The sequence below is a fragment of the Neopsephotus bourkii genome, unplaced genomic scaffold (assembly GCF_033783945.1).
Source record: "Neopsephotus bourkii isolate Nb327-2 ecotype Australia unplaced genomic scaffold, CSIRO-AGI_Nbou_v1 NB_39, whole genome shotgun sequence".
NCBI classification, from domain to species: Eukaryota; Metazoa; Chordata; class Aves; order Psittaciformes; family Psittacidae; genus Neopsephotus; species Neopsephotus bourkii.
In genome coordinates, this window is record NW_026900556.1 from 833252 (window position 1) to 856532 (window position 23281).

Sequence of the window (23281 nt, forward strand, 5' to 3'; positions counted from 1 at the left end):
CCAGTTGGGCAGTAACTTGTTACACTGCATTAATAGACCATGAATCACAGTCTTGAGCTGGGGAAAAGGGAATTATAGGTGCACTTCTGTCGTTTTGCACTGGTTTGGATGGGGTATGTGGGTTAGTCATGTTGCTGTGGGCTGAAGGGCTGTGCTCACTGATGCCTGCTCACAAGCCCTTTGCCATGGTGTGGGATATCCCATCCCATCCCGCCTGGCTTCAGGCCCATCATTAACACCCACAGCCACCTCGTGAACAGGGCTGCTGGAAAGCCAAAGGAGACTGCCAAAGGCTCATGATGGAGAGGTGGCCAATGTCTGCACAGCACACCTGGGGTGCAAGAGGGATGTTAGCCTGGGTGCTTGGCTGTGCTGGGATGGTGATGGTGTTCGCCCCATCCCTAGGGCTGGTCTGACTCCATACACTCCCTGCAGACCTGTCTCTCATTAACCCACTGCCATGTCTCCACTGAGCCAAACCCACTCGTTACTCAAGTCCTAATTACTGTTTAGATTGCTGCATGTGTCAGCCCCTGGTGGGGATGGAGGGGGGGGAGGCAGATGTTGCTCTGCTCCCTGCCCTCAGCACTGCCCTGCAGTCTGCAGAGACACTGATTACCCTCTGCTAATGATCGCCATGCAGATATAATATACCCACAAGCAACAAGGTGGCTGCTTCAATGGTGGGGCACTGGTTCCCCAGTGAGGGGGAGCTCCCCCAGTTGCCTGCAGCTTCTTGAACACACCATTCCCACAGCCACCTGTATTAAACCCCCAACTTCTCATTTTGACCTATAAATACCATTTCAAGGCAAAGATCCCACACACACACACACACACGTGATGTGAATAGATTTGGGATGGAGGAGATGCGAGATGTGTGAGCAGAGTTAATAGCCATGGGCGTTTGTGGGAGATGAAATGAGAATGTTTGGGTCAGTCTTACGAGTGTCTTAACTCAGTCCCCAGTGGCTGCTTCCTAACACACATCCCATGCCCTTTGCAAAGCAGCAGAGGAGAAATGAGCTTGGGAGATGTGTCACCTCTAGAAATAGCAAGGTTATTCCACGTGGTGTTTAGAGCAGCATCATTTCTGTCTCTCCTCAGCATCCAAGGGGCCCCAAGACCCCATTCCTAGTGCTCTTCTCCAGTGTAAGACTCAGTCTCATCCCTGTTGTGCTGATTTTAAATACAGCTGGAATCACTGACTCCAGACTGAGTGCCTGGCTTTGGAGTTGTGCAGTGTCTTCTTATGGTTACAGAGTGAGGAGGTTTCATCGTGGTGCCGTTTGGGTTTATTGTATTAGCTGCAAGTGGCAGAGCTGAAAAAGGAGTTACCTCTTGAGCTGCCTTTAGCCTGTGTGTCTTGCAACCCAGCTCTACTGAGCCTGTGGTTTGATGGTGGATGAAAGTGCATCGGAAGATACTAGCCCCAGACCCATGCAGAGTCATCTCTTCTGCTCCATCCTTTGTTTTGGGTGTATGCACATACATTGAGGTGGTTGGCTGCTGGGGTGTGTTTCCAAGGCTGGAGGAGAAGCTGTGCTGCTCCCTCCTGGTCACTGCAGTCTCAGTGCATGTGGTCCCATGGGTCAGAGCCCTGGTGGCAGTGATTTACCTGCAGGGAAGGGCCTGGGGAGCTGCTTTCCAGCTCTTCCTGCTGCATCCTTGTAGAAGGCTTATCGAGGCTATGCTGGAGGCTGGAGGCTGTGGTTGTATTGGAAGCAGGGAGAGCCAGGAGTCAGCCTGAGCAAGCAGGGCTGAGCATCAGGAGGCATCTCAGGGGCTTCTGATAGCAAAGAGGGTTCAGCACCTGCCTCCCATTCCCTCGGGATGGCTTCCTCTGCAGGCTTAGCACACTGCTGGTTTCTGTTTTCATTTTGACCTGCATGTGACAAGGCTGGCATGTATTAATAAGCTAATCCTGCATTATGGACTATCCATAGGTTGGAAACGGTATTACCTTCCCCTATTAACTTCTCCCTGCTTGACAAGCCTGTCTCCCCTCCCAACCCACCACCTCAGCACTCAGAATTGTTCCTTGCTTGAGAAATGGGCGTTTGTTGAATAACTCATGGCTTTCCTTTGCTGCACTGACAACCGCTCATGCAGCGTGCAGACCCCATGCTGCCCTCAAGGCTGGTCCCCCAGGGGAGAGCTGTGCCTTCAGTGCAGATAGTGGCACGGAGAAGTTTTCAACCCATTCATACCCCGACTTTGCCAAGCTCAAGGAAAACCTTCCCCCCCCTGTTACCTTTGGGAGCTGCTCTGTGCTTCTCACCCTGCAGCTCTGAAGCCAGACTGACTTTGGTGGTTCTGGTGGCATCCTTCTCCCTGCAAGTACATGACTATGGCTGCATCGACCAGCGTGTGTGTGCATGGAGCCCTGCAACCAGGGTGGTGGGCGCTGAGCCAGCCACCGGGTGCTGGATGGAGGAGCTTTGGAAGCCTCTTCCCTGCCTGGCAGGATGGTTTGGGGTGGCTGCCTCGGCCGCAGGCTGCTGCTGGGTCATGGTCACCAGCCCTGGGGCAGCTGCTGAGGAGGAGCGAGGTTGGGATCAGCTGCAGAGCAGGTGGGGTTGCTTGCACCAAAGCTTTGCACACCAGTGTGACCCTGGGGAAAGGCAGCATCAGCTCCTGCACCGGAGAGGCGATGGGAGATGGAGGGGCAGCGGGGCACCCACGTGGCATTGGCTTGGGCTTCCAGCAGCCCCTTTCCACCCAGCTCTTCAAGGCATGCACGGGAGCGCCTGGCTGTCTCGAGCACCCATTGACACTTCCCTTCACCCTCTCTGTGTCCTCACAGCTCTCTGCCGGAAGAGAAAAGCAAAACAAGCTCTTCCTTCGAGACTGGTCCAAAGCCGAGCGAGAAGCCAGATGTGGAACAAGCTGAGCTGGACCCGGAGCAGAAGCGGAGCCGTGCCCGGGAGCGCCGGCGAGAAGGACGCTCCAAGACCTTTGACTGGGCTGAATTTCGCCCCATCCAGCAAGCCCTGGTGCAGGAGCGTGCCAACGCCGCAGACTCCTCCAGCAGCGGCTCCACCGCCTTCCCAAGGGACACCGGTGCCAGCGACGCCGACCCGGGAGAGCTGGAACGGGAGAGGGCCCGGCGGCGGGAGGAACGGCGCAAGCGCTTCGAGATGATCGATGCTGTGGATGGGGCAGGCTCGGAAGAGGCGCTGAGGATGGAGGTGGATCGGATCCTGCCCGTCCCGGCAGACATCAAGCCGCAGAACGTCCACGTGGAGATCGAGCAGCGCTGGCACCAAGTGGAGACCACGCCGCTGCGGGAGGAGAAGCAGATCCCCATCGCGCCGCTGCATCTCGCCAATGCCGAGGACCGCGATGAGGGGCTGTCGAAGCAGCACTTGACCACACTGCTGGAGAAGGAGGTAAAGGGGGGGGTAGGGTGCCTGGGGTAACTGTAGGAAGCCTGAGCAAGGCTTTAGAATCATAGAATAGTTAGGGTTGGAAAGGACCTGAAGATCATCAAGTTCCAACCCCCCTGCCATGGGCAGGGACACCTCGCTCTTAAACCGTATTACCTAAGGCTCTGTCCAACCTGGCCTTGAACACTTCCAGGGATGGAGCATTCACAGCCTTCCTGGGCAACCCATTCCAGTGCCTCACCACCCTCACAGGAAAGAATTTCCTCTTTATATCCAATCTAAACTTCCCCTGTTTAAGCCTGAACCCATTATCCCTTGTCCTATCACTACAGTCCCTAATGAAGAGTCCCTCCCCAGCATCCCTATAAGCCCCTTTCAGATACTGGAAGGCTGCTCTGAGGTCTCCACGCAGCCTTCTCTTCTCCAGGCTGAACAGCCCCAACTTTCTCAGCCTGTCTCCATACAGGAGGTGCTCCAGTCCCTTGAGCATCCTCGTGGCCTCCTCTGGACTTGTTCCAACAGTTCCATGGCCTTTTCATGTTGAGGACACCAGAGCTGCACACAATGCTCCAAGTGAGGTCTCACGAGAGCAGAATAAAGGGACAGGATCACCTCCTTTGACCTGCTGGTCACAATCCTTTTGATGCAGCCCAGGATACGGTTGGCTTTCTGGGCTGCAAGAGCAACACTGCTGGCTCATGTTCATTTTCTCATCAACCAGCACCCCCAAGTCCTTCTCCGCAGGGCTGCTCTGAATCTCTTCTCTGCTTCAAAAAGCTGCTTTCATCCCTGCTTTGCAGTGGCAAGGGGTGGGGATGCTGTAGGGTGCCCTGGGGAGCTGGCAGGGCACAGATCCGTGTCCATTCCCATTCAGCCCTGCCAGCAGCTTTCGTGTTCCCATGGCTGCAGAAGGGGCTGTTCTTGAGGAGCACTTTGTTACCCCCTCCCAGCCAATGCAGCCTGCACTCATGCTGGTTGTTGGCCAGCCTGGCTCTGATGAGATGAGCACAACTGGTGGGTGTCAACCAGACCCTAACATCAAGCTCCTACTTCTGTATGGCTGTAGAGATTTGTGTCTGTGGTTATGGCCACAAAGCCATAACTGGCTTCAGTTGTAGCACACACCACAAAGGTTCCCTTTCTGTGGAGCCTACATCAAACAATCTTAGGTTTTAGGAAGAGAAAGGAGACTCAGCTCACTTGGAAGCGACCCATGCCTGGGATAACAAAGCTGCTTGTTAGTTGGGATTGAGGTGTATTAGGGGTACAGGCATGGAGTAACCAGGAGTATCGCCGATCCAAACTGGGCTGGGATTTGCCAGGGTCATGCCTGACACGAGCTGGTGCCATTCATCCTTTGCTGCAGGGAGCTTTAAGGACTAAACTAATCCTAACACAGTTCTTTCAGTGGGGAGGGATTTTGCCTGGCAAAATGAAACACGGATCCCAGAGCAAAGCAAAGCAAAGCAAAGCAGCGGTGCCATCAAAAGCCCCGTTCATGCTGTTCTGTATCCCCTCCAAACCCCTTGCTCCTTATGACCGACTCCATGCTCAACTCTCTGGACTCTGTCTCTGTGTCCCTCCAGCTGGAGCAGAAGCAGAAGGAGGCCCTGGAGCTCCTGGAGCAGAACCGGCACCTGCAGGACCAGCTGAAAGTGGCACTGGGCCGGGAGCAGAGCGCCCGGGAGGGCTACGTGTTGCAGGTAGGGGAGCGGGGAGGAGAGAGAAACCATCCTCTTCTCCGTGTGTGCCCAAGGGGGACTGAATGGTGGGCTTTGGCCTGGGGTGCTTGTGGTTGCATCCTGGTTGATGCAGAGATGGGAACCACTGAGTGGGCTCCAGGAGCTTCGACCTTCTTGCAAACACTGCTAATTCTGCAGCCTTGCAGAATCATCTGCTTAACAAAACTGGGATGCAGCAGGCAGCAGGTAGCATTGCCTGCTAGCATCCCTGAGGGGAAACAACACAGCCGTGGTAAGCAGGTGGGATCTCAACGAAGTCCACCTCTGATCTATCCCATGTTTGCCTGTGCAGCCGCTGTTCCCCTCTTTCTGTATCCCAGCTATTCCCCTCAGGCTGTGGGAATAAGGCTTCCTAAGGATCCTGTAGCCCAGTGTGCCCCTGGATGATGAGGAGTTGGTGTGGTGGTTGTATGGGCAAACACAGCACATGCAGGCGGATCTCCTGGGCACGTTCCCTGCAGCCAGAGCAGGGGGACAGCCTGTTGTCTTGGATCTTGGTGGTTTCTTCTCTTAGGAGGTGCTTTTCCTCAGCAAAGCCTTGAATTGTGTTTTGGAGGTCCTGGCAAAAGAGATGGGAGAGTCTCTTGGGAAGCCTTCCCTCCCCTCCTCCCAACAAAGCGGGCTTTTCCCAGCCCTTCCTCTGGGAGCATCCGTGCCTGGAGGAGCCGTGGCGCCTGCAGGGCAGCTCCTGGCTGCTCTCATGGGTCCATAGTCCTGTTTTGTGCAGGGGCAGCGTTTTGACCTGCTCAGATCTACTTGGCCAGTTCGGCTCTGGGTGGAAGTGGCCACACACTGAGCTCCCATGGCAGCAAACCCGGTGTGGATGCTGAATCTTGTGTCCTTATTCCCCATGGGAGGAATCTCCCCTGAAGGAGTTCCATAGGCAGTGGAGCCAGCCCAGGTAGGGGAGGATCTTGCCTTCCTTGCCAGTGATCTCCTTGGAGAAGTTCTTAATACATTTACTTCTGGAGTCCCCAGGCTGATGGTGCTTGCTTGGAGGAGTTCCTTGTCAACTGGCAGTGTTGGAAGAGTAACTAACTCCCACTTCCCTGGGGCAAAGGCCTTCCTTTGCCTGGAGCCTGGGAGAAATCAGGGAATGGGGCTAAAGGCTGGATGCTGAATCCATCATCAGATTGGCTGAGTTGAAGTTGGCCATATGATACAAGGAGGAAGGCTGCAGAAAGGCTGAGAAGTCATCACTGCAGTGAGAAGTGACCCAGGCTGTGACTTACAAGTTGGAAAGGGTTTTTGGAAGGGCTGGAGGCTTTTGCTTGCTCCAGTTTCATTGTTCTGGGGATTTCCCTTGTGTTTCCCTGAGAGCAGAGGGATTAAAGTCCTGGTGCAGAAGGGAGTAACCCCACCAAACCCTGCTGGGGTGGAGGAATGGAATCCCGGGGGTGTTCCTGCAGCCCCACACTGTGGGCAAGCATCCCTCTGAACTGTGGTCCCCACCTCCATCCTGCCTAGGTTTGGAGAGGTTCCCATGTTGTCAATGGGGAGGGATGATGGAGGAGCCTGGCTGCTGCCGACCCATCCCTCCTGAGCTGCGTGAGGGGGACCCAACCCCTCCTTGGCAGCATGACCAGCCCCATAAGGACCCCCAAGGACTGCCCTGACATAGATGATGCTGCATGTTTTCATAAGGCAGCCACTGAGATCCGCACCCTGATGCATGTGCCGTGCACCGAAGCCTCTCCGGCCTCGTGTAACCCCTCTCTTGCTCTGAGCTTCCTTGGGATGGGATATCCCTACTGGGAGAAACAGTGGGAGCTCCTGCTCCTCACAAACAGACTGGAGATGCCCCCGGGCTCCAGTTGTGGTGGGTGGGAAGGGTCACGTACTAACCTGTCCCGGGCGGATGTTCTTGCATGTTTTTGGTGTAAAGCATGAAATATAACTTAACATAACTGAGTGTCACATCTGTGGGCTTTCCTTATCAGCAACCAGAGTACAGCAAAGGCAGGCCAAATTCCTAGGCTTCACGCTGTGCTTCTCTCACCTCTTCCTGTCTGTGTATTTTGTTTCAAGAGACATCATTTCTGTCGCCTTCATGCATGGGTTCTCTCTCTCTGTGATTTCTCTCGTTGCATGCTACATTGCTTTGGTTTGAATCTCACAAAGGTTGGTTTCTTTCAGTTTACATCCTCCTCACACCTTTTCCCCCCTCCCTTCACTTGTCGGGCTCTTTTATTTTGTCCTTCGTTGGGTTTGGGGTTGTTTTATTTTGCAGGTAGAGGAATTAGATCCTCCTTAGTCTTAACCTTTAACATACCAACATCTCTGTCATGCGATGAGCAGCCGCTAAGTCCTGTTGGCAGGCACACACATGACATCGCCACGCCGCTGTCCTGCCTTGGGGTGGGATGTGATGTCCTTGCTGTCACCTCACTTTCTGTTGTCGCTTTGGGTCGGTAGGACTGTGTTACCTGAACTGTGCACTTTTTGTTCCACCACAACCCGAACAAACATGCTCAGAAAGCACTTTTCTTCTCAACCTGTTACCATCCTGCCTTCCTTCTCACCCTGTTTTTTGCTCTTGTCTGTCTCTGTTTTACTGCTGGTGTTTCTTTCCCATCGTGTGTTTCTTGTTTGGTTCTGTTTGATTTTTGGTTGGGTTATTTTGTTTTCCTTTTGAGCCTGTTACTATACAGCTGTTTGGATGTTGTGGTCCGTGTTTTTTTTTCTCTTACTGGAAAGCAGTCGTTGCTCATTCAAAACTTAACAAAAATAATAAAAAAAAAAAGGTTAAACCAAACTATACAAATTATGCCAAGAACAAATCATCTCAATTGGAGCATGTGGGTAGCAGCCAAATCACTGCGAGGAGCTTTTGCCGTGGCCTGCCTGGCCAGAGGTGTGACACTCAGAAGGGAGAGCCAAGAGTGTTACTAACCTAGTATTTAATCAATCTTTTTAAGACCGAGGTGGCCGCCTCGCCATCAGGTGCCTGGCAGAGGCTCCACAAAGTCAACCAGGACCTCCAAAGCGAGCTGGAAGCCCAATGCCAGCGCCAAGAGCTGATCAATCAGCAGATTCAGTCGCTGAAGCGCAGCTACGCCGAGGCCAAGGACGTGATCCGGCACCACGAAGCCGAGATTCAGAGCCTGCAGGCGAGGCTCAGTAACGCAGCAGCCGAGCTTTCCATCAAGGAGCAGACCCTGGCCAAGCTCAAGAGCGACCTGAGGAGCGAAAAGGAGAAAGCCAAGGAGCAGTTGGAGGAGTGGCAGCACGGCGAGGCCGCGCTCAGCTCCCAGCTCAAGGCCAGCGAGCAGAAGCTGAAGAACGCAGAGGCTTTGCTCCTGGAGAAGACCCAGGAGCTGCGGGATCTGGAAATGCAGCAGGCTCTGCAAAGGGACCATCAGAAGGAGGTGCAGCGGCTCCAGGATAGGATCGCAGACCTGAGCAGGCAGCTGAACGCCAGCGAGCAAGCGCGGATGCTCATGGAGGAGAAGCTGCAGAAGAACTACGAGGCTTTGCTGGAGAGTTGTGAGAGGGAGAAGCAGGTTTTAATCCGGAGCCTGAAGGAGGTGGAGGATAAAGCCAACGAGTATGAGATCCAGCTGCAGAACAGCGAGCAGCAAATGGAGATCCTGCAGAAGGAGAAGCTGAGCGCCAAGTTCGAAGGCAGCGAGCTTGTCCACCAGTTGGAGGAGCAGCTGCTGATGAAGGAGGCCAGCATCCAGAAGCTGGCAGAGCACATCAAGGAGCTCGAAAGAGAGAGAGATCAGATCAAGTGTCGGTTCCAGGAGCTCATGAATCAGGTCGCGGAGTCGGATCACGAAGTGGCAAAGCTGCAAGCGAAGCTGAAACTGGAAGAGACCAACTACCGCAACCTGGAGCAGTCGTTGGAGGAGGTGTCCGATCAGTTCCAGGGCATGCAGGAGGTGCTGAAGGAGAAGGAAGAAGAGCTGAGGCAGGTTAAGGAAATGCACTTGAGAATTGTGGAGAAGAAAGATCAAGATCTCAGTGAGGCTTTGGCTAAAATGGTTGCTTTAGATAGCAGTTTGGAGGAGACTAAAATAAAGCTGAAGGCCAAGGAGGAGGCTCTAAGGAAACTGGCTAGTGTAGGCACAGGTCCTTGTGCTGAGGAGGCAGAAGAGCTTGGCCACAGTCTTGAGGCTGATGAAAATCATCCATCCCAACTAGGGCAGCCTCTGCCAACTCAGGATGTCCTCCCAGCTCTGACCTATGCACTGAAGGAGGAGGAGGATGAGGTTCTTGAGACCAGCCCGAGGCAAACGGAGGAATTCGACTCCTCACCCAAAGCTGCAGAGCTCCAGGACCAAGAGCTGGTTCAGAAAGCCTTAACAAAGCCCGATGTGGGAATCATGGGGGCCAAGAGGCAAAGAATCCGTTTCTCGAGCATCCAGTGCCAGAAATACATCCATCCAGATGGATCGGAGAAGAACTGGACAAGCAGCACCTCGTCGGACACGAGCCAAGACAGGTCGCTGTCTGAAGAAAGCATGTCATCGGAGCCAGCTCTTGGTTACCCATCATCGGGGACAAGTGACTCTGAGACCTATCTCTCCATTATCCACTCCCTGGAAACCAAGCTGTACATCACAGAGGAAAAGCTCAAAGACGTAACGATGAAGCTTGAGAGCCAGCACGGCCATAACCAGGAGACCCTCATTGCCCTCCACCATCAGTGGGCCAGCACCGAGTCCCAGCTGAGGGAACAGCTTCAGACCAGCTTATCCCAAGTCAGTGCTTTGATCTCACAGCTCGAGAGTGAGAGGCAGGAGAAGCTGAAGCTCACAGAAAGCCACGTGAGCGAGCTGGGAGCTTTCCAACTGAGAAATGATCAAGCCTTGACTTGCTTAGAGAAGTGCAGGGAGCAACTGAGGTCTTTACCCACATCCGACCAGGAGAAAGAAGGTGATTTGTTCCTTGTTAATCTCTCCAGCATGGAAACCACCTTATCAAACGCAATCCAAGCCTTGAGAGGGGCGCCATCCGAGTATCAGCAGAGTGAAAGGCTTATCACGGAGAGCCCTGCTCCAGAAGGAGGGGGTTTGGGAGAAGAGGAGCGTGTCTCCAAGGAGCAGCGAGTGGAAGTGTTTGACATGGGCCAGCTGAGGTGGCTTTCAGAGAGAGTGGCCTTTGAGGCCTCTCTCATCAACCAGATAGCTGAGTCCTTGAAAAACGCAAGCTCTGAGATATCCCAGCTCCTGAGAGAGATCCAGGGCACGGCTGAGGTGGTGTTGTTGGAACCAGTGAATGTTTCTCATACCGCCATCAGTTTGGCCAGCGTCCTGTCTAAGAAGCTGCTGCTGGAAGGGGAGTTCTGGAGCCAAGTGGAGGAGCTGAGAGTGCACTTGAGCACCAGAGAAGGAGAAGCCGAGGGCAAACCAGAAGCAACAGGTTTGGGCTTTTCTCCCTGTTTTCTCAGTGCTGTAGCAGATGCTGCGTTGATCAAGGCCGAACTTGGGTTTGTTGCACAGAAAATGAGGGAATCTTTTCATCAGAGATTAAAAACCATCGAAGAAGACCTCCACAATACCAAAACAGCCCTCCAGCAGCATAAGTGCATGTTGGAGGAGCTCATCGGAGCGTACAGGACTCCTGATTTTGACAGAGTTATGCACCAGATTACTGAAGCACTCGAGATTCAGAAAGATGCTTCAGAAAGAACCCAGATCTCTTGGGATGGGAGCCATCTCCAAATGGGGCCGTGTCAGGAATTAGCCACAAGGGAGCAGACTGGCAGCCTGCAGGACTGTAGTGGTGAAGCTCTTGTTTCCATTCAGGAAGACCTTGCCCAGCAGCTAAAGGACAAAGCTAACGTTCTGAAGGAGATATCTGTTGCCTTACTCTCTCTGCCTCCTGAGGAGGCAATGAGAGACTGTCAGAAGCTCCTGAAGATCTCCCAGAGTCTTTCGTACCATTCGTGCATGGGAGACCTTGGAAGGTATTCCTCTTTGTTGGTCCACGATGCAATTGTCCAGGCTCAGGTTTGTTACGCCGCTTGCAAAGTGCGGCTGGAATACGAGAGAGAGATGAAGTCCTACAAGGAGTCCTTGCAGAGCATGGATGCTCTCTGCCAAGAGCGCGTGAAGACGGTCTCTCTCCTTCGGGATGAGTATGAGGACTTGCTCAGGAAGCAGCAGGGTGAGTACAGCGAGGTCATTGCCATGCTTGAAAGGGAGAACGCTGATCTCAAAGCGAAGGTGGCCCAGCTCGATGCTCAGAGGAGGCTCCTGGAGGAAGAAGAGCATAAACACAGCAAGAGCTTGAGTGAGTTACAAGGACGGTACGAAGAGGAGATCCGAAACGTGATAGAGCAGCTGAACAGGACAGAGGATGCTCTGAAGGCTGAGAGGACAGAAGGGCTCAACCAACTGGATGCCGTTGTCCGTGACAAGCAGAACATGGAGCGGTACCACCTGGAGCAGATGCAGATGCTGGAGGACAAGTTCCAGGCCAAGATCAAGGAGCTGCAGGTTATCCATGGCGAGGAGCTGCAGGCGCTGCAGGAGCACTATAGCCAGAACCTGCAGCGCCTGCAGGAGACCCTGGATGAGTACCAGAGGCAGCACCCCGAGGTGTCCCCCGCCATGGACCCGGGTGATGGGGATGCCTGGGTGCCCACTGAGGCTGGTGGCACTGGGCAGGAGCCTGGGAGTGACCTGGACTCCATGCACGGCCTGAGGGAGCGCATCCAGGAGCTGGAGGCCCAGATGAACGTCATGAGGGATGAGCTGGAGAACAAGCATCTGGAGGGGAACGCTTCCACCTTGAGGGAGAAATACCAGAAAGACTTTGAAAACTTAAAGGTTTTGATATGTTTTAACACTTTTTCTGCTGCTGAGTGACCGGGAGGGTGTGTTTGGTCCTGGGGTTTGCTTGTTGAACCAAAGGGCATCCATCCCCCTAAAGAGCCAGCAAGCTGAAGTGAGCCCCAAGGTCTCTATAGAGCATCCCCATGGTTGGGTATTCTAAATGCATTGCTGAAGGCTTGGTCTCAGTGGGGGAGTTAATGCTTGGAGGTGGTCTCTGTATAGAGAGGGAGAGTGATGAAGTAGCTTGATAACATCACGCTCTCCTTCATTATGAAGACCATAAGTGTTTCTCCTCATACCTGAGGCATACATTTTATTCATGGCTTCCCTTTAAAAGCATTCCTCAACTCTGTCTTTCTCAATCTGATCAAATCTCCAGCCTGTCTCTGCTGCCCTCAAAAATGCGGGATGAAATGGAAACTTAATGTTTTCCTGGGAAAAGTAGCTACAACCATGCCAAATTCCATAGCAAAGCATGAGGCTGTGAGGAGAACCACCCTGATGGTGCACAGCAGCAAGTCCTTACACAACAAACAGTGCACAGTTACAGGCAACCCAGGCGAGGTGCAGAGGAACCCATTGGTGATGGAACGCCATCGTTTGCATTGCCCCTCCTGTACTGACTGCCTGTAAAAGTGGCCTGAGATGCTGCAGCATCTCAAATAACCCTCTTGGCTTTGGTGTTTTGCTGTTGCTGGGAGAGCATTCCCAGTTGGGAAGTGGGTTTAGGGTGGCAGAGGACTCTTGGCAACACCAGGTTGAAAGGGCAGCGGGCAGGCTGTGTGCTGGTGAGGCTTCCATGGAGTTCTTCAGTCAGCAGAAGTACAGGCAAGCTTCCTTCCAGCCATGAGATCCTCAGTGGATGGGGGTAAAGTGTGGCTCAGCTCCAGCCAAAAGCTGGCTTTAACCTGGGGAGAGCAGTAGTTTTGCTGCATCCCATTGTATGAATGAAGTGCTCTGGGGAGAGCAGAGTGAAGCAGTGGTGCTCACTCAATGCTGTCTCCTCCATCTTAACCCTTAGGAAGGGAAAGTCCTTCTTGCACCCCTCACTCAGGTCAGCAGGACACAGGGATAACCTTGTCCTGTGAGCCAGGCACCCTGTCTGGTGCTGGTACCAAGGGATGTTCTTGCTTTGGAAGAAGGCAGAAAGCATCCAGGAGGAGAGCAGAGTGAGCCAGCTTCTCTGTGCACCTTGGTAGGAAGCAGAGGGACTTCCTTTGGCTAGAAGGCTAACCAGGAAGCCTTATAGCAAACCTGCCCAGTTTACAGGCTTAAATGTGCTTGATTCTTCCCATCTGAACCCCATGGAGAATGTAGCATCAGTAACACGAGGTGCTGGGTTGCACATGTTCAAACATCCTGGATTTATAGCAATGCATTTACAATACATTAAATACTGCACCTACAGCCAGACCTATGGAGAAGCATTTTCCTCCAGCATTAGAGGTGTAATGGAGAACTCTGCAAGGCTCCTTCGTGCCACTCCAAGACAAGTCCAGACAGGTTCTGGCTCTGAGTTATGAGTGCCAAAAGCAAGTAAGGCTGAGGAAGTGAGCAATGCCTTGGGGTTAAAGCTTAAAGGTGAGGAAAAAAAGCACCAGAGCTGAAAATAGGCAGTGAGAATAGGCATAGGTTACAAAGCATAGGACAAAAAGTGATGCTGAGGAGGGCAGGTCAATGGTATGAGCATTGTGGTCCCTGGAGGAGGGTGATTCTGGCCCCCTTAAATTCCCCCTGGAAAGCACAAATGTGAGTCCAGAAGGAATCCATCAGGAAATACAGGCAGCCTGTAGCATGAAGAGAGACAAAAGCCCAGTGCAGTGCCCAGCATCAGGTTTGCCCCCAGCCCCTCATGCACCTTGTCCTCAGTGCGTGCCCCTTCCCAGCTCATAGCTTGAGCCTGCCTGTGGCTTTGCTGTCCTGCAGCTGTGTGTCCATTGGGATCTCGGAGCCCTCAGTGGGGTTGCCAGGCTGCTGGCTGAGCTGGAAGCAGGCATCTGGGGCAGAAGGACCGTGCTGGAGTGCAGGATCCTCACCCCTGGTGACTCCTGGCTCCCCAAAGCACTGCTCCATCTCCTGGCCTGAGTTCACTCCTTTTAATTCCACTAGCAGATAATGGCCTGTGCAGCATTGGAAGCAATGCTCAGTGGGCATTACGGTCCTATTGCTGTCAGGAGTCATCTGCTGTCCACCCCAGAGTGGAATCAGGCAGTGCAGAAGAGAGCAGAAGGAGCACAGTAGGGTCTAGTGGCTGCAGGACAAGTCCTGACCTCGTGAGGTCCATCCCCATGATGGAGCATCCCCACGATGGAACATGAGTACCAACCTACCCGCTGCAGCGTGGCTCCTGGTGGTCTCACCACCACTGCGATGCCAGCCCCACACAGGCCAACCCCTTCCCCTCGTCCCTTCCTTGCAGGCAACATGTGAAAGGGGCTTTGCAGCCATGGAGGAGACGCACCAGAAGAAGATCGAGGACCTGCAGCGGCAGCACCAGCGGGAGCTGGAGAAGCTGCGGGAGGAGAAGGACCGCCTGCTGGCAGAGGAGACGGCTGCCACCATCTCAGGTATGGGGACATGAGACAGGATCCCCTGCAATGGGGCAGCTCCGTATTGATGGGGACACGGGGATGGTGTTTGCTCCAGTATAGAGGAGCAGAGCATGGGATGGGTGAGCAGCACAGAGGGATGGGAAAAGGCTGGTGGGAGAGATGTTGTGGATGGAGGCCCTAACCCATCTCCTGGTCCTTCTCCAGGCCTTGGTACCCTTCTTGTTCTGATCTATTTTCTGTTCCATCTCATAAAGGCATTGGTCATTCCTCTGGTTTAATTTATTGCCAATTTCACACTGAATTCATTCTTCAGTGCCCCAGGGAGCTTGAAAGCACTGGAGCCCAGGGCTCTGCATGAGGAGTGCCACAGCCCAGGAAAAAACATGGGAATGGGACAGTTGTTTGGACTTCATTAAAATGGGCAGAAGCCAGGCACACAGACTGAAGCAGTGGGAGGTTCATGGGGATGAGCCTGCTTTTGTTCCTTTATAAAACCAAACTAAAGCTCTAACAGAATACCCTTAGGTGGAGTGGTGCTGGGCGCTACAGCTGCAGGTTGTGCTGGGTGCTGATGCTGTCCTGGGTGCTGATGCTCTGCTGGGTACCAGCACTGTGCTGGGTGCTGATACTCTTCTGGGTGCTGATGCTGTGCTGGGCACCAGCACTGTGCTGGGTGGTGATGCTCTGCTGGGCACCAGCACTGTGATGGGTGGTGATGCTGTGCTGGGTGCTGATGCTCTGCTGGGCACCAGCACTGTGCTGGGTGGTGATGCTGTGCTGGGTGCTGATGCTGTGCTGGGTGCTGATGCTGTGCTGGGTGCTGATGCTCTGCTGGGTGCTGATGCTGTGCTGGGTGCTGATACTCTTCTGGGTGCTGATGCTGTGCTGGGTACCAGCACTGTGCTGGGTGCTGATGCTCTGCTGGGTACCAACACTGTGCTGGGTGCTGATGCTCTGCTGGGCACCAGCACTCTGCTGGGTGGTGATGCTCTGCTGGTACCAACACTGTGCTGGGTGCTGATGCTGTGCTGGGTGCTGATACTCTTCTGGGTGCTGATGCTGTGCTGGGTACCAGCACTGTGCTGGGTGCTGATGCTCTGCTGGGCACCAGCACTCTGCTGGATGCTGATGCTCTGCTGGGTGCTGATGCTGTGCTGGGTACCAGCACTGTGCTGGGTGCTGATGCTGTGCTGGGTGCTGATGCTCTGCTGGGTACCAGCACTGTGCTGGGTGCTGATGCTCTGCTGGGTGCTGATGCTCTGCTGGGTACCAGCACTGTGCTGGGTGCTGATGCTCTGCTGTCCCCCACAGCCATTGAAGCCATGAAGAACGCGCACCGGGAGGAGCTGGAGCGAGAGCTGGAGAAGTCCCAGCGCTCCCAGATCAGCAGCGTCAATGCCGACATCGAGGCCCTTCGAAGGCAATACCTGTAAGCCCATCATCATCCTCTGTCACTGGGTCACATAAGGAAATCACACATGTGGGACACCCCTTTCTCCCCTTTGATTTTGGCTTATCCCTATGTGGAAGCTGAGCAAAACAGCCGAGCAGCTTTAACTTTGATGCATCCATGTGGGATGTGTAAGTGTGCAAATACTCCAGTCCCAAGTGCCCAGAGCAAGCTTAGAATCATGGAATGGTTTGGGTTGGAAGGGACCTTAAAGCTCATCCAGCTCCAAGCAGGGACCCCTTCCATTGGAGCAGCTTGCTCCAAGCCCCTGCCCTTGAACACTGCCAGGGATGGGGCATCCCCAGCATCTCTGGGGCACCCTGTGCCAGTGCTCAGATCCCAGTGGTGTTGCCCCGGGGTGCTGGCAGCAGAGTGTGCATACAGGGAGGGTGCTGCCCATGTGTGTTCCACAGGGAGGAGCTGCAGTCGGTGCAGCGGGAGCTGGAGGTGCTTTCGGAGCAGTATTCCCAGAAGTGCTTGGAGAACGCTCACCTGGCGCAGGCGCTGGAGGCTGAGAGGCAGGCCCTCCGCCAGTGCCAGCGCGAGAACCAGGAGCTCAATGCCCACAACCAGGTGAGATCCCCACCGTGCCCAGTGCAGGGGGGGTGGCAGCACGGTGGGTACCAAGCCGTGGCCGTGCTCCCCATTCCCACACGGTTTTCCTTCTCTTCCCCCAGGAGCTGAATAACCGCCTGGCTGCGGAGATCACGCGATTGAGGACCCTGCTGACCGGGGAGGGCGGGGGAGAGGCTGCTGGGTCGCCTCTTACACAGGGCAAGGATGCCTATGAGCTGGAGGTGAGTGAGCTCTGCTGGTGCCCAAGGGGCAGCACAAATATCTTTGGACCCCTGAGAGCATCCCACAGCCATCCACATCGCTCCGTGCAGTGCATCGGGACATGAGGTTATGGAGTCCTGATGTTCCCTTCTCACACACACCCTTCTGAGCCTGTTTGTCCCCTGCGATCCAGTCCATACAAAGCAGTGGGGACAGAAAACAAGGGGTGTGCAAGGAGCTTGGGCGTGTTCCCAAGAGACCCAGGGCTCATTTTGGTGGTGAGCCAGCAGCCTTATGGAGCAGGTTGTGCCCCGGTGTCACCAGGCATAGCGGGAGAGCATCTCGGGCTCATGCTGCATCTCTTCGGTGTGGACATGGGCTGCTTTTGTTCCCACAGGTCCTGCTGCGGGTCAAAGAGTCAGAAATCCAGTACCTGAAGCAGGAGATCAGCTCCCTCAAAGACGAGCTGCAGACAGCACTGAGGGTAATGCTGGGGATGGTTCTGCAATCCTTTTACGTGCTCTGGTCCTCTGTGTGCTTGCATTTCAGCTCACTTAGAGCCAGATTTGAAGCAGTAGTTGATGTTTCCCCTGCATGGGGCTGAATACCCATTTGGTGTCATCAGTAAAGCACTCCACAACCGTGTCAGCTTAGGACTTAACCCCACAAGGGAGACCGTGTGGGAGACATCCCTCCAGGGCTTTACCCCTATTCCTGTCACATGAGATGAGATTTAAATGGTAGAAAGGATCAGTGTTAGGGATCTGCCCAGCCTCCCAGCACTGGATCTGGTTTGCTCTGGGTGGCCTCTGTGCCAAGCCTATTTCTGGGAATTCTGCTGGATTTCTGTGTCTTTGCTGAAGCACAGACAAGTAATCCGGTAACGAAGGGGCTACATGCATGGGCAGTGCTGTATGCTCTTCCCCTTTAAGGTCTTTTAGGGTGTTTAAGGTCCCTTCCAACCCTAACCATTCCACGATTCCATGCTCACCACTTTAAGAGCTTTGTGCCTCTCCCAGTCCCTGTCCCACTGTTAGAGGCAGCTTTGAGGGTGTGTTTGAAATGCGTGCATGGCCCCAGCTGTTGCCAGCTCTTCCTCCATGGGCATTTGCCAGGCTCCTCTTCAGTGCATTCACAACCCCCTTGGCTCCAGCTGCGTGTCTGACTCCATGGGGTTGCTCTTGTTCCTTTTGCCAGGATAAGAAATACGCCAGCGACAAGTACAAGGACATCTACACGGAGCTGAGCATCGTGAAGGCCAAGGCAGACTGTGATATCAGCAGGTTGAAAGAGCAGCTGAAAGCAGCCACAGAAGCTCAGGGAGAGAAATCCCCTGTGAACACCACTGTATCGGGATATGGTCAGTGCTCCCCCGTGGGTTTCCTGAGCTTAACACACGCATCCTGGCATCCAAGCCCTTGTGTAGCAATAAGTCCAAGTACAGGACTTGCCTTGAGGCTGTTTTGCTGTTTCATGCTGCTTCCCACCTCCACTCCTTGCAGTGGAGCTGCCCTCCTGTGGCGGTTCCTCCTTCCAGCTCACAGATGGGAAGTCGATGGGATTTGAAAGCCTTCTGGCACTGTGAATTGGGAAAACCTGGTGGTAGAGGAGAATGGAGCCCCCTGAGAGCCCCGTACAGCAGCACTGCTTGAGTTGGGCCCAGCTTGGGATGGGAGGGCAGAAGAGCCCCAGGTCCGCTCCTTGCAGGGATGCAATGGGCACCACATTAACACCACTTGTTCTGCTTCTTCCCAGATATAATGAAATCAAAAAGCAACCCTGATTTCTTGAAGAAAGACAGATCCAGTGTTAGCCGGCAACTAAGGAATATCAGGTCAAAGGTGAGCACGGATCTCCTGCCCCATATGATGGGAATACCCAGTGTTCCTCTCCAATGGGGGTGCTGGGTGGGAAGGAATGGAAGGGGAAGAAAACTGGGAGTTTCCCAGTCACTAGTGCTAGTCACTGAGAAGGAAAGTGAGCTTTTGAGTGTGAAATGGTTGGCTGAGCAGCCCCCCATGATACCCACACACACTCCTGACCCTTCTGAGATGGAGGGGTGAAGTTGCTCCCCACCTGAAGGATGAGGTTCACCCTGTTCTTTGGTCTTTCACAGGAGGACTCTGCCAGTGTTTGCTCCCTGTTTTCAGTTGAAATTCAGGTGGAAACAGGCACATCATTCTAGGGTTTAGTGCTCATCACTGCAAGGTTTTTGGTCTTTATGTGGAACAGCGATGCCTTGCTCCTGGGTCTATTTAACACACATTTTGCTTGTGTGTTAACACAGTGCAGATGGCCCTGTGTTCTTCTGGCTGCTGGTCCCAAAGCCAAGTGATGCTGTGCCAAGCTCTCCTGCTTGGCCTGCTGACAGCCACAGTTACATCGTGTTCCACACTGGCTGTTGCTTTGGGACCACAGGGATGAAAAGGGCAAATAAATCTGCTCAAGGCATCGTTAACCATAGGTCAGTTGAAGGAAGATCAGCATGGGCAAAGCCTGCTTTGCCTTCACCACCGGATACCTGGTGTCTCATGCTGATGTTTGAAGTGGTTGGGACCTTGTGTGGAGCAAGAAGCTGGGCAGGCAGAAGGCTTCTAGCTCAATGCCCATGCAGGGGATACAGGCTGTGCTGCACTGAGTGAATGCAGAGAGCATCCTCATGCATTTCAAGGCAGCCCAGACCTGCTGGGCCAGGTCTGATGTTGGGTTTCCCTTCACCACTTCATCCCTTTTATGGAGTGGTACCTGCTCTGTGTGTGTTGCTTGGTGGGGAAGGAGAGGAGAGCAAGCATGGGCTCTGCCTGCTGGCATCGCTGCGGGGGGGGAGGCTGGGGCTGTACCAATGCACCCAGATTGATGAGCTTCTCGTTGTGTTTCTGTTTCTCTTTGTTTTGCCTCTTCCTTTGACAGTCCGTTATTGAGCAGGTCTCATGGGATAACTGAAATGAACCCGAGTCCAGGTTCCCTGCCACGTAGGTAAACAGACCAGCACCCACCGAGACCACCACCACCGGAGCGGCCACTTTTGCATGCACATGGCAAACCAGAGCCCTTCTACTCTTAATGACTGTGGTTTATCTATGGCTAATCACTGCGGGAGGGGGAAGGCGAGCAGTCAGTGTACCCGGGATGCAGATGAAATGCAGCTCTTTTCCATAGGGAACGTGTTCCTTGTCTTCCTGCTCCTCCCACCCTCCCCGACACAGCTACCCATCACGGAACACGGTTCCTGTTGGCTGTGTTGGGAGCGTGGGATGCTGAGTGTGCATGCTTGGATGACTCTGCATGCCTCGGGCTAAAACTTCAGCAGCATCCGGGTCTTGTAGGGCAGCAGCCGTTTGCTGTTAGCCAGGATGAGGAGTGGATTGGGGATGCCTGGAAATGCCTTTCCCACACAGGCCTGGAGCATGTAAAGTGGTGGCCCCGGTCTCAGCTGCAGAGGGGATGTTCTGGCCTGCCCTATATTTCCTTTACTCATAGTTGCTGCTTCTTTAGGTTGATCTGTGCCTGAGCAAAGAGTCTTCCTCACACAGTAACCTCCTCCTCCTGCTTCCCAGTGTCCACTCTACTTGCTCTCCATCCCTATTGGCATTGCATCTCCATCCCGCTGGCCTGAGGCTTCCGAGCTCAGCCAGCAAAAGGAGGGAGCTGTGAGGCAGATCCTAATGACCCTTGAGTAACTGGAGCAATAGTTGCTTTCCTGGCCTATGGTAAAGACTGCAGTTAGAGCACCTGCACAGGGAGCTTAGGGAAGGGAGGGGAGCTCCCCAGCTCGATGGAGAGCCCCTCAAGGCTGATGAAGGATGCCTTTATCCCAGCTATCATCCTACATTAGTCTCCTTTCATCAGGCTCAACTTGAATGGGCTGTGAGAGTGCCTATGGGGTGGATTTGCTGGAATTTGGTACCAGCAGGCAGAGCAGGCTGATGGTTCCTGTTGTCTCCTTCCATCTCACTGGAAACCAGATGCACCAACTGGAACCCGTGGGTTGCTGCCCATTTAACGAGGCCCAAAGTAAACTTCCTTTAGGAAGCGTGTGTTGAGATACATCCCAAGAGGCTCTGCTGCCCTTTGAAGAGAGAGCACACAGCGTTTGGGAATTCAGCCCAATCCCTTTTAGTGCTTTCATTTCCGTGCTGCTTCGTTCTGTATCCATGGGGCTGTGGGAGGAGGAACAGGGAAAGCAGTTCAGTAACCATGGGAATCTGCACAGCCTCGGGGCAAGTTCATCCTGGATTCCTGCCTTGATAAACACATTAAAGAAACCCAGCCCCAAATCTTAACCTGTGCTATGATTGTACATAGGGAAGTACAAGCAGAAGGGGAGCTGGTTGCCTGTTAATAGAAGGGACTTTGCGTTCAGGTCAGTGCCTTTTGAACCTGCCTTGTTGTGGTCTCTAAAGCCCATCATGACCCAGCCTAGGCCACAGCTTTGGGGCTGCAGGATGGAGTGAAGGTTGGTGTTAGGCTTGTGCATCTGCTTAGGGGTAGTGTCAGGTTAAAGGTGTTGTATAGGGGCAAGCAGTTTGCTTCTGGGTTTCTACCCCTGTTCTGGGTGCCCACGTGTAGTGAGAGCTCACAAATCCACGTGCTGAGGACTAGCAGGATGGGCTTTCTGGTGTCTGTCTGAGTGTTGTGCCTTGCAGTCTGGATGCTGCATCCGAATTGGATCAGCCATCACATCCTGCTAGACCTAAAGCAGGCATTGAGTGTGTCCTCTCTCTAACCCTGAGCAGTAGACGCAGCTTTGGCTTGGGAGAGCCCCTCAATGGGCTTAGAGAAAGAGTGGGATTGTCTGTGGAAATAAGAACGCAGTTACAGGGCTGCTTGAGCACAGCCCTTACATTGATTTGAGCCAGGAGTATCCCATATGGATGCACATTCCGTTGATGCTGCAGTGATGGGGGAGCACCAGGCTGCAGGTCCTGCTCAGCAGCACAGTGCTTTAAAGCATAGCAGATGGGCTCTACTGAAATCACCACCGCAAGCTCCGGGTCATTCTCCATGTGGAGCTAACCCTGCTTGCAGCATGGCCCTCATCTGCAATCTCACCCTCTCTCTAGGCTTTCCTCACCAATAACCACCCTCCATAATAACCCTGTGTTCTCTCTTAGCCTTTCCCACTAATCCCTCCACCACGAGGCTGCTCTCCTGCTGCCCACATAGAATGGTTTGGGTTGGAAAGGACCTTAAGATCATCCAGTTCCAACCCCCTGCCATGGGCAGGGACACCTCACACTAAACCATGGCACCCAAGGTTCTGTCCAACCTGGCCTTGAACACCACCAGGGATGGAGCATCCACAACCTCCCTGGGCAACCCATTCCAGTGCCTCACCACCCTCACAGGAAAGAACTTCTTCCTTATATCCAATCTGAACTTCCCCTGTTTCAGTTTTAACCCATTACCCCTTGTCCTGTCACTACAGTCCCTAACATCTTTCCCCGAGCATCGCCCCCTTTCCATGGTACCCCAATTCCCACCTCCCCTGTGTCTTTTGTCTCTCCCAGAGTCTGAAGGAAGGCCTGACTGTGCAAGAACGCCTGAAGCTTTTTGAATCCAGGGACTTGAAGAATGCCTAGTTCTCCCCGCTCCGCTTGACCACGCGCACCTCCCGGCTTGAGGCAGCACAGCACCAGCACCGTTCGTCTTCTCCTTCCTTAACGACTGTCCTTTCGCTGTCGTTCGTCTCGATGCTCCCCCCCTCCTCTCAGCGACGGGACCCGGCGCCGCGGTGATGGTGCCACCCCTTTGCCTCCCCAGCTCCTTTCCTTTGCTTGTGAGATGCTCCAGAGACTCTTGAGAGGGAGAGGAAGGGATTGGAGTGGGGCGTTTTTCCCCCCCACACACACTCCTCTCTTTGGCGCTTTGTAGGAGAATCCTTCCTTTACTGTAAACCATTACACTAAGTGTCAGTATTAAGGCTCAGTAGCCTGTTAATAAGCTAGCTCTGTCGTACCAACCGTTTTGGTATGCAAGCAGGGCCTGGGTGGTGGTGTCAGCCATACCCAGCCCTTACTGCTGTCAAGAGACCCAGTGCTCAGAGCACGCCAGGAGCCTAATCTTAACCATTGGATCTCGATTGCATTACTTGCACCTACAAGGAGGGGAAAAGCCTGGGGGACGCCGTCGGGGAGCGCAGCCTGGAGGTACAAACACTGACATCCCACTGGAGAAGGATGCAAGAAGTGATTCTCCTGCCGTATCCTGAATGTGGGTGATGCCGGAGCCTGGTGGAGCTTTGGTGGCTGCAGTGCTTGTGGATAGGGAGCTGCAGATGCTCCAGGGCACCATCGAGCCTGCCCCAGCGGCGTGTCTTTGCCTCCCATCTCGCTGGTGGTTGGAGGTGGTGTTTTGGGGGGCCCGAGCTGTAAGATCACTTCTTTGCCTCTGTTAGATCAAGCCCAGCACTCTGTTTTATTGCTGTTCCTCCCTTCCTCTCATTGAGTCCCGTGTATCCCAGGGTCTGTGCGCATGTGAAACTCCCTTTGCCTAGTCAAAGGAAAGTAGAGTAGAGAAGTAGAGCCGATACTGACTGAAAATGCACAGTGCTCAATGCATATAATGCTCCTTTTTTATCAGCTTC

General features: G+C 53.8%; 1 protein-coding gene across 7 annotated transcripts in view; it reads left to right on the plus strand.

The window, feature by feature from the left end:
- MPRIP (myosin phosphatase Rho interacting protein) overlaps positions 1-22831 on the plus strand; it is a 73476-nt gene extending 50645 nt beyond the window's left edge. For 3 of the 7 annotated variants that reach the window (XM_061346062.1, XM_061346071.1, XM_061346098.1), the window contains 11 exons: positions 2807-3392; positions 4976-5092; positions 8050-11910; positions 14336-14483; positions 15780-15897; positions 16332-16491; positions 16596-16715; positions 17093-17179; positions 17893-18055; positions 18451-18536; positions 22206-22831. In XM_061346062.1, coding sequence (XP_061202046.1) covers positions 2807-3392; positions 4976-5092; positions 8050-11910; positions 14336-14483; positions 15780-15897; positions 16332-16491; positions 16596-16715; positions 17093-17179; positions 17893-18055; positions 18451-18536; positions 22206-22277 — 5518 coding nt within the window. In that variant the 3' untranslated portion in view covers positions 22278-22831. Of the gene's footprint in view, positions 1-2806; positions 3393-4975; positions 5093-8049; positions 11911-14335; positions 14484-15779; positions 15898-16331; positions 16492-16595; positions 16716-17092; positions 17180-17892; positions 18056-18450; positions 18537-19605; positions 19672-22205 lie in introns of all 7 variants that reach the window. The other 4 variants (XM_061346092.1, XM_061346082.1, XM_061346117.1 and 1 more) reach the window with 4 other exon arrangements.
- The last annotated feature ends 450 nt before the right edge of the window (positions 22832-23281 follow it).